The sequence below is a fragment of the Scatophagus argus genome, chromosome 20 (assembly GCF_020382885.2).
Source record: "Scatophagus argus isolate fScaArg1 chromosome 20, fScaArg1.pri, whole genome shotgun sequence".
In the NCBI taxonomy this organism is placed as follows: Eukaryota; Metazoa; Chordata; class Actinopteri; family Scatophagidae; genus Scatophagus; species Scatophagus argus.
In genome coordinates, this window is record NC_058512.1 from 1,549,104 (window position 1) to 1,559,631 (window position 10,528).

At 45.8% G+C, this 10,528-nt stretch overlaps 1 protein-coding gene across 3 annotated transcripts; it reads right to left on the minus strand.

The window, feature by feature from the left end:
- Positions 1-583: 583 nt before the first annotated feature.
- On the minus strand, positions 584-9,330 carry marveld2a (MARVEL domain containing 2a). 3 transcript variants are annotated; one of them, XM_046374496.1, is made up of 9 exons: positions 9,221-9,318; positions 7,751-7,809; positions 5,576-6,532; positions 5,044-5,264; positions 4,779-4,814; positions 4,411-4,574; positions 3,766-3,937; positions 2,890-2,940; positions 584-2,514 (listed from the first exon to the last, which is right to left on the minus strand). In XM_046374496.1, the coding sequence occupies exons 3-9, from the start codon at positions 6,513-6,515 to the stop codon at positions 2,395-2,397; spliced, it is 1,704 nt and encodes a 567-aa protein (XP_046230452.1). In that variant the 5' UTR covers positions 6,516-6,532; positions 7,751-7,809; positions 9,221-9,318; the 3' UTR covers positions 584-2,394. The 3 variants fall into 3 exon arrangements, with proteins under 3 accessions (XP_046230452.1, XP_046230453.1, XP_046230454.1); XM_046374497.1 differs by having other exon boundaries at positions 7,718-7,809; positions 9,221-9,306; XM_046374498.1 differs by lacking the exon at positions 7,751-7,809 and having other exon boundaries at positions 9,221-9,330.
- Between the last annotated feature and the right edge of the window lie 1,198 nt (positions 9,331-10,528).

Sequence of the window (10,528 nt, forward strand, 5' to 3'; positions counted from 1 at the left end):
TTGATTAGGCCATGGTTTGTATCTATATAGGGAGGTGGGTTAATCAGGGTAGTGGTGCACGCTGGGGAATCCACACGGTTTTTGACCGTGCCATGGTGTATAACTTCACAGGTCAGATTAAATTGTTATGGTTAAAGTGAGTACCTTTGAGTTTATTGTATGTAGACAAAATAAACCTGGAGTACAATCAGCAGTGTTTGGACATTGGCTGTGTTATGCATTTACACCTGCATACACCTACACTGGCACGCGTACAAGCCAGTCAAACAACCAGCCTGCGCGGATAGTGACAAAGGGCCACTATAACATTATTAATGTGAGGCAGGGAGTTTCAAGAAGAAAACTACAAACCCAAACCTACAAAAAATAACTGAGTGCATAACAAGACCAAAGAAAATGTTTTCATTGATTTTGTGAATTGATTACGGATGAAAAAAAAAATTAATTAAAATAAAAAAGCTGTTTGGTTTTTTACACTCTTGTATCGTTTAAAGACAGTTAGCTTAACATAGAGACTGCAAACCTAAATCCTGCACACTGGACCTTTAAATAAAATTTTTATGTGTAGAAACATCAATTCAGCTTTACAGCTTTTTAAATGTATTTATTTTTAAGTCCATACCTCAAACATACACAGTTTACTATCAAGACCAAGAAAAGCTGCAACTTTTCACATTTGAAAGGCTGGAAATAATTCAGCAGTGGTTTTTCACTGGAGTTTCTTTAAACTTTATTGTGTTTATGCGGCACTCTGGTGTTTCTGCTTCCCTTTTCCAGTGAAAAAAACTGTGCTTGAATGTGAAATAAAGCAAAATTAACAGCATAGTCAGTACATAGCAGACCTGCATTCTGAGGAAAAAAGCACCAGCTGATCGCTTAAAATTATGAAAGATTACGGACATTTACAGCAACATATTTACAGTTACACTCGATAACACAACATGAACAGAAACCTCATTATATCATTTCAATGAAGACGTCCAGAGTGTACAGTGGCATAAAGAGGATAAAACGTCTAAGTGACTATAAAGTACAAAATGTTAAATCTATGAAATGGCAGAACAGTGTTTCGACATACACACAACACAACATTTAGAACTCTACATGACATGCATATTTTCAGACATGTATCAAACAGTTACACGTTACAAACAAAAAGACACCATGTGCAATTAAAACCAATCCAAACAACCGTCACTGAAGTTCAAGAAGAACAGGCGGGAAAGTCGTGAAATTCACGAAGGCTGACAGAGAGATGGTTAGCTGGACTCTCAGCAGAGTTATACCTGACAGAAGTAATGCAGCATCTTTCATTTTACATTCCTACGCCTCCTCCGACATCGAATTCCAGTGTCGCTTAGTAAATCCTCAGCTACAATCACAGTATCACACACACATGTGTTCAGCGCTTTGCATATTTAGACCATTTTAAAGGAATAGTTTGATTTTGGAAAAGGCAGTCGAAGAAAAGACTGATTCCATTCTTGTATCATTTAAATATGAAGCCCGGAGACAGTTAGCTTAGCATAACGGTGGGGAAACAGCAATACTGTATATAGCAAATATTATTCAGAAATGGTCCATTCTGCAAGATGAGTACTTCTACGTTTGGTACTTTTAGTATTTTTTGCTGCTAAAACGTTTATACTTCCACATTAAGTCTAGTGTGTAGGATTTACTGGCATCTAGTGGCGAGCTTGCAAACTGCACCCAACTGAACACAAACTGTCTCACCCTCCTTGACGGTGGCTGCTGAAAGCGTAAAAAGTCCCTCTCTAGAGCCAACGTTTGGCTTGTCCTAAGTGGGTTGCTGTAGAAACATGGCTGTGCAACATGGCGGACTCCGCCATACGAGCTGCTCTCTCCGTAGATATAAAAGGCTCATTCAAAGGTTATGAAATGCAAACATTCTTATTTTCGGGTGATTATGCACTCAGAATATTATATTCCATTTCTGCACCTAAATCCTACACACATTTGTCAATGTGTAGAAACGTGAATTCTCTGTTTTATGAGGTGCTAAATGGCAAACTTCCTAAAAAGCCTGATTGCACACTTTTTAGAGGTGCTGCCGTTTCCCTGCGTGTCCAGTGTTTGTGCTAACATATGCTAAGCTAACTGGACATACTGTAGTGTTATAGCTATCCCACACATTTCCCAAAAGACCAAACTATTCCTTTAAGTATGAAACACTCAACCCACTTTGCCTCGTGTGGGCAAACAAGCGTTCGCTCACAAACAGCTGCTGCACACATTATAAGACACATCAGAGCCAGTCATGTTCTTGTGGTCTTAACTGGGTTTTACTTTCCAGTTAAAGTGTCATTTTCCCCTGCAGCACTGCTGAGCTGTCAGCAGCAGTGCTGTATTTGTGGTCAGCGGCGTACAGCAGGTTTAGCTGTAGCCATCGTTCCACTCCATGACTTTATCGTATTCCTGGATCTTCTGTTTGATGTGCGACAGTTTGCTCTTCAGGTACTCGCAGCGCTCCTTCTTCTCGAGGAAAGTCGGGTCCTGGTGTGGTGAAGCAGAAACATAAGTTTTACTGAGCAGACACTTTTATGACAACGGTTATACATAAAAGTTAGCGTTTGTAGGCCAGAGCCACAAAGAGGAAGTCCTGAAGCATTGAGAGATGGACTAACACGTTGCCAATTTGGGTCTTTTTTTGGATTTGTTAACAAAACATGACAAAAAAATGAATAAAATAACACCAGACTTCTCCTCTATTCTATCGAGGCACCGAAGTTCTGTGTGGAAGACGTCTTCACAATGCGTTGATGTTTGAGGAGATAAAACTGAACTCGAGCCTCCAGGCGGAAAGCAGAACATAAACAGCAGACACATCCACTGCAACACACAGAGCGTACGACGAGACAAAAAGCTCACATTTTTCTTCTTCTGGTACTCTTGAAGGATTCTGTTAATGCGATCGACCTCCTGCGAACAGAGTGAGAGACAAAGTTAAACTCCACACAGTGCAGCCCTTTAGGTATGAAATGCAACGATGCTGCACGAATCGGCCGTCTGGCTGGAGCACAGGACGACTTTCAGGGTGGAGGGGAAGTTCGGCGGGAGGCAGGAAGTGCAAACAGGAAGTTTAACAACAAAAACATTGGGTAAAATATTCCAGGCATGAAAGCAGTCTCTGTCCAAAACTTCCTGAATGCTCGCATGAAACCAAACACCGATGACACAAACATCACACACAGTCCAGTGTGTGTCAGACCAGACTCGTATCACAGCCACAATGACAGACAGAAGCTACAGACTCTAAAACTTCTAACGCTTCACAAACATGTTCAACCTGGCAGCACAAGGAGATCAGTACAATCAGTGTGAAGGTGGACGCCTGAAATCTGGTCCCAACGTGTCCTCTTTTGTTACGGCTAAAAACGTGACCTCCGAATTCTCATCAGATCATCTTTGAGTCCACGTGGACGTTTGGAGGCATAAGAAGAATGTGATCTGGAACGCAGCCACAGTTTGTGTGAGAACTGTGATGACGCCATCAGGGTTGATTAGTTCTCCTCATGATGAGTAAACTGGTCTTCATGTGTGGAGTGCGTGCTTTTAAATACCAGACATATCTGAAAACTTCAGACATAACAGAAGCACCGACGGGATAGAAGATGAAATGGTTTTCGTTCGGCTGTAAGTTAGCGTAGCGGAGGGATAAATCTGATAAATCTGACTGGCTGCGTGACGAGTCTGTGTCTCTATTCACAACGTAACACGCCATCTTATTTTGAAAAGCACAATCACCATCTGGCTGCTGGGATGCTGGGGCAGACTGCGCATCATGGCGTCCATCTCGTCAAACTTCTTGAGGGTCAGCTGCACCTCTGAGTGGAGCTCTTTGTACTCTGCGTACTGGTCGTTAAACACAGCCCGGTACTGGTCCCGTTCCTCGTCGGACCGGATCGACGGGTACTTACTGCAGAGAGGGGGGGCAGATCACCAACACACACACACACACACACACACACACACACACACAGAGGTTAACCGACCCGAGCAGCAACAGACACCACAGGTGACACGTCATGACTCTCTTCAGCTGCATTACAGTTTAATTCAAGAGTTTGGTCTCGACCTGCTCTAATCGGAAAGTGTCATGAGATAACAACTGCTGTGAAGAAGGAGGATCTCAGTCTGCTCCCAGACAGATAAGCCATTGGGTCTAATGAGTAGTGAGATCAGGAAGTGATGTCATCGGGACGGGGATGCAAATAATTACGCAAATCACTTGGTGACACGTCTGTCTGTCGGCATGCGAACGCAGCGTGTTGTGACATTAGACTCAATCTACTTAAGTGTTAGTCAAAAATAAACAACTAATCTGTCTTTTTCACAATATTCTGACATTTTAAAGACTAAACTACAAACAAAACTTTTGGCAACACTTACGCAATGTAGTCTGGCAGAATAACTGGCTTTGGAATGTGTCCTGATGGTATTGAACCCTGTAAGACCTTTGGTGGGACGGCTTTAGGAGCAGCCTGGATGGGAACGACTGACGAGCCTTGGACCGGTTCTGGTGCTTTGGCTGCAGGAGCTGAAACCGGAACCACCTGCGGGGACAACACAGAAACAAACATGTCAAAATAACTCAGCTGCGGACTCTCTGTCTGCACGTCCGTCCTCCTCGACTAACGTTGATCCAATGGACGGCCGTCCTGCAGAGAGCTGCTGGAGTTTCGTGCTGTCATGACCCGACTGCAGGCTTGTTGCTGCGTATCCTGCAGGTACGAAGTCACACTGAACGAGATGCTTACCGCAGACTGTCCAGCTCGCAGGTCGGAGGGATGCATCTGCAAATACCAACGTAGAAGAGAAGATGTTATTAGCTTTGGACAGAGTCAGGCTAACTGCTTCCAGTCTTTATGCTAAGCTAACTGACTCCTGGCTCCACCTGCTCACTCCTCCACATGTGTAAACACCTGTGACACCGCAGCCTGCGTGTGAAGCCTGATTTTAAATCCTTTAAGCCTTACACGAATCCCTGGACCCACGCGGAGACGAAGCTGGCTGAGCTCTCACCTCCTGGCCGTACGCCTCCCTGTACCGCCGTGCCGCCTCGTGTCTCCACAGCTTGAGACACACCATGGCTCCAATCAGATACACGACCATGGTGATGAACAGGAAGATTATGGCGGCCGTCTGGCCCGCCTCCGTTCTGCAGAACGCCCCGTTGATGCCGTTGTTGAAGACCGGGTAGGAGCACAGCCCGCCGCGGGTCGTGTCTCGGACATAAACGATGCCTGGTGGACAACAAACAGAACAGATCTTTAAAACACTCCTCTAGCGGAATCTGGATCTACAGAAAGTTCTGGTCTTCTGCGTCCAGGCTTGAAATTTGCACTAAAGATCGAAGAAACCCGAATGATAATCTCCGACATTAAACCTTTAAACTTCTGAATAAAAGTCCAGAAATATCATTGGAAGCTTGTAGTTACAAAGTTAATCAAAACAAATCTCAAGATCTGAACCGATCAAACCAAAACCATCACGGACACAGAGCACCATGGGCGAGTGAGAAGGTGTGTCTGTAGCTGCAGACCAGGTGTGTTACCTGCTGCCATGTAGAGAATCGCCAGCGCCAGGTTGATGGTAAACTCGGTCAGAGGCCACCAGGAGGAGTCCAGCAGGATGGTGCGGTAGTACATGGTCATCCCCAGCACCAACACTATCACAGTCACCAACCAGGCCAGCCCTGCCACCACCAGCACAAACGGGGTCTTGGGGCCCGTGTAGTAGGCCCCACCTGCGCCTGCGCCGTAGAAACCTCCTCCATACGCTCCTCCGGGAGACGAGTATCCAAACATGTTGAACCACTCGTTGTCTTTGTGGATGTAAGCACAGACGCAGGCGAACACGGCGGCTCCCAGCAGGAGCTCCACGCAGCCCAGAATCCTCAGCAGCCCCGCCCAGGACTTCATGTAGGCGTAGCGCTGATGGTACTCCTCCACTCGCTCGCTGTAGGTCAGACCCGTGCGGTAGGTGCGGCCTGACAGGGACTCGTGGGCGTCCCGGCCTTCCAGGAGCTCCTTGTGTGAGTTGTAGCTGCCGCCTGAGCCGCCATAAGGATCCCGGTATGATCCAGGAACAGAAGGCGAGTGCGGAGGGGAGCAGCGGACCCCCTCAGAGGTGCTGTTGTTGTTGTTGTAGGAGGCGGAGGACATGGACCAGGGCTTCTTACTGCTGCGGTTACTCCCTCTGAAGAAGTTCTTCCACGAGTCGGGGATGAAGCGGTGGACCGGCTTAATGTCGAGGGCGGGGTCGGGCTCGGTGTTGTCCTCGCTGCCGCTGGGATCGAACTCGGGGCCCACGGGCGGCTGGTCTGGCAGAGGCGGAGGAGGGAGGGGGTCGGCGCTCTGAGCGAGTCTCTGCTCCCTCAGCGGCTGCAGGTCGTCCGAGTCCGCTCGCGGTAAAGAGCCCTGCGGGACCTGGTCATAGTGGGGCGCCTGGCGGACGCGATCAGTGCGTCCTGGAAAGCCTCCTCCATAGGACATGAGGATGATGATGGTCCCTGTGAGTGCACACACACGCACGCACACACGCACCCACACACACACATGCACACACACACACACACACACACCCATTCACTGCTGTTCAAATGTGGTTCAGTTTGGCAGTCAGAGACAACAAAAGAGCCTCACTGATTATTTCTCTTTAACGATTAGCTGCTCCACAGGAAATCATTTGTCTAATTGTAATGATTTTTCAAGCAGAAATGTCAAATATTGTTTTGGCTCCAGCGACTCGAATATGAGGATTTGTTTCTTTTCTCGTGAGGACGTAAATGAAATATCTCACATTAGACTTTGGCTGGACTTTTAGATGTTTTCTTGCAACAATGAAACTGCTTTAAGATGGGCCAGTAAGGACGAGAGGAGCAATAAAATCCACCAGCAGAGCTTTGAATTCACTTCAGATTCTCACTCGTTTTCTTCTTGTAGCAAGTCGTTTGGTTATTTTATCAGAAGATGTGAGAGCAGCTGCAGCCAGAAGACCTTCAGGCTTCAGACCAAACTGCTCACTTCGTTTCAGCCAGAAGGCGTCTTCAAGTATCTTGTTTTTTCCATCCAAAAATCCCAAAATACTTCACTTTTTTATTAACGTGTCATGTGAAGACACGTGAAAAAAACATCAAATCCTCGCAAGTGAGAAACAGCAATTTGGGAATGTTTGCATTTTTGCTTGAAAACTGATTGATCAATGATGAAAACTGCTGCCCACTTTGCTTCAGTCTACCGACTCGGTCGAGCCGTTTGAGCTCTCATCACATGATTATCAGCTCTGATCGTTAATTACATCAATCCCATTAAGAAAACTGCGAGCAAAGAAAGAGGAAACATAAAGAGCAAGAATCCAGAAGGACGACTTCCGGACCGAAGAGAAACTCCAATCAGGCGTTCATGCAGCCTAGAAGTTAAAGCCGAGCTCACCACAGAAGAAGATCCCAGCGTCCTCCATGCAAGCTCAGTCAAGAATGCATTTTTGTGTCGCAACCGAGTGAGAGGCTTAAAACTGCTGTGGAGATGACCGCGATGTGCTGCGTTCAGGACGGCTCCACTTACCGGGACTTAGCAGCACAAAAATACATTCTGGACAACAGGTCAGCCCGCACCCCCCACCCCCCAAGAAGCCCAGTTCCCTAAGTGGACGTCATCGTGAGAGATAAATGAAAATACGAACTGTGCTTGAATACCTCTTTCACACGCAGTCACTCAACACGACTTACATTGGCCTGCAGGTCAGAATGCAAACCTGGTATGAACGTACAGAAAGCCGACGGGTCACCTGAAAAGACACACAGAGACGTGACGTCAGAGAGAGAGAGAGTGTGTGTGTGTGTGTGTGTGTGTGTGTGTGTGTGAGTGTGAGTGTGTGAGTGTGTGTGTGCCAGAGCTCAGAAATACTCAGAAATAATAAATGTACTTTTTACTCCATTTATTTGACAGCTTTAGGTGCTTTGCAGATTAACTTTAGCAATACAAAACAGAATCAGTAAATAAATTATGTCATATGCAATATTTATAGATTAGGATAAAACTTTATTGATCCCTGAGGAGAAAATTCAGAAGCTACAACCGAAGATAAACTACATAAAGTAGTCAAACCACCTAAAAAAATCAAATCAAATCATATAAACCTAAAATATCCACTAGAGTGAATACTTTTACTTTGGCACTTCAGTATATTTTGATCCTGAAAAAAGTTGTATTATGTTTACACATACAAGGAAATTGTGTTGTCATAAAGTGCAATACAAAATATGAATATAAAATTAGAATATTTACAATAACAAAAAAAAGCATATAAGTATTTAGATATAATACGTGTGTACTTTTACTTACTGCTCGTCTGAGGCGTGAAAACAAATCAAAGTGCTTCAGACGTTTGCAGTGAGGCGTCAACATGCAGAAATGTGTGATACATTTATAGTGACACAGTTCAGTAAAGTTAAAATCACTTTATGATTTTATGAACTACTGCACCTCTGTTGTAAAAGCACGCGCGCACACACGCACACACACACACACGGAACTACTGGACCAGTTAACCATTCAGAGGCCGCACATTTCGTCCATTTTAACTGCACTTCATCATGTTTTCTACACCTACAGGACACTTTGCACTTATTTTCTTTTATTTCCAACATGAGGGCACTGGGCCCCCCTGCCCCCCCTTGACTCCACCAGTGGCCGTGAGTCCTGTCATGAGGAAAGTGTTTTACAGTAGCTCAGGAGTTTTAGAAACATGTCAGCTCTGACAAAACAACACACAGCTGCGCACTGAAAGCGTCCAGTCCTGAGTAACGCCGACTGTGAGGTGAAGGAGGCCTGAGAGCAGACCCGCGAACCTCCTGCTGGCACGCAGCCAGAGGGCTCGGCCGCACACCGAGTCGAGTCGCTTCACTGTGACTCCGCGTTCGGTCTGTTGGTGCTTCGTGTTCGCCTGTGAACGCAGCACGGACTGCAGCTCCGTCAAAACTCGCTCCGTTTGATCGCCTCCAACAACCTTCGGCTGCGACGCGAACGTCACTCGAGGTGCCCGTTTCTCAAGCGAACACAACCTGAAGTTTACCGCTGACTTTTCGACACAAGAAGTTCACGATCGAAGCCACGATCGACTCCTGATCGATACCGAGCGGAACGCGCCGATCAGCCGTTGGTTTGAGGGATGTAAACACGGCGCGCAGCCCGCTTACCTTGTTCGCTACCCTTCCTTCTCCTCCTCTTCTTCTTCTACTTCTTTCTCCCATTTCCCATTCCACAGGTCTGCCTCTGGGGCGACCACGTGACCTGCCCATCCCTGTGACGTCACCCGCACGGCGGGGACGTTTACCTGGCTGCTGGGGACGGCGAGCGGCACACCTGACGTAAACTGATACTGTGACTCATTTTCTCAGTGAGAAGCAGCGGGGGTAGAAGTACGTGTACTCAGGTGGAGTACTGCACTGCGTTTAACTGATACTGGTTAGTGGTACATTTAGATGATCTTTCTTGTTATCTCAAACCTTCCTGTTGTTTTAGTCTTCTTTTGTTCTGTCACTCGATTGTCAAGCACTTTGAGTTGGATTTAATTGTTTGAAATGTGTTTAAATAAAGTTTGATTGAGTGTTTGTGTCTACACATTTCTGTTGATTTCAGCACATTATTTAAATTTTAGTCTGAAGGAGGAAAAACATCTGGAGTCCATCTGATAAAGTTTGAATACATCCTGCGTCACGACATCAGATCCAACATGACCATAAAACGTACATTCAGTATCCATGGTCTGTGGTGGTGGAGGGTAACGAAGTACTTGTGAAGTACTTCTATTTCACGCTGAGATAAACTGAAGGATGAAGGTTGTCTTTAACTGAGAAATTCCTCCTCTTTCTTCAGCTAAATGAACTCTTTAAAAAGCCTCTGGAGCGAGCAGGAAGCTGCGTCATCGCTGTGCTGTTTCTTGTGGACTATTTTCAGTGTGATATTAGTACTAGTACTTCAGTAAAAGGACCTGAATACTTCCTTCTCCGCCTCTGGTCATCTGTGGTGAGCGTCAGAGCAGCTTGGTGACCACCAGGTGGCGCCCTGACGCCGCAGGCCAACAGACGCGACCGTTTCAGTGCAGCGTGAAGAAAACAAGTGAGTTTCTGAGTCCGTTACGGGATTTTGTGATCGCGCTGACTCACAACGTGGTTTTAGTGTAAAATAAATCTTAACACCTCAGAATCGTACACAAAACACAAAATGAAAACGTCTTAGTCAAATACAGTAAAACACGATGAAGTAATGAAGGTTACAGATCACACATTTTGATCAAATTACTTCAGATGTTTGAATTAAGATGTGAGCAAACAAATGTAACGTTTGAATGCTGGAGGTTTGTTTCTGTGCATGACAGCTGCAGTAATTTTGTCCCTCTTCTGACTCCATCCAGGTAAGTCTTTTAAAGTTGGTTATTTTTCCTGACGTTGCAGCCCCCGTCTTTGTGTCTCTGCTGGATATTTTCTATGTTCGGTGGGTGTCTT

Excerpts from the sequence above, each read along its gene's own strand:
- marveld2a (XM_046374498.1), bottom strand. The coding sequence starts at position 6,515 with ATGTCCTATGGAGGAGGCTTTCCAGGACGCACTGATCGCGTCCGCCAG. Across the intron at positions 4,575-4,778 it reads TGCGAGCTGGACAGTCTGCG|GTGGTTCCGGTTTCAGCTCC; the intron begins GTAAGCATCTCG and ends TTGTCCCCGCAG. Across the intron at positions 2,941-3,765 it reads AGCATCCCAGCAGCCAGATG|GAGGTCGATCGCATTAACAG; the intron begins GTGATTGTGCTT and ends CTCTGTTCGCAG.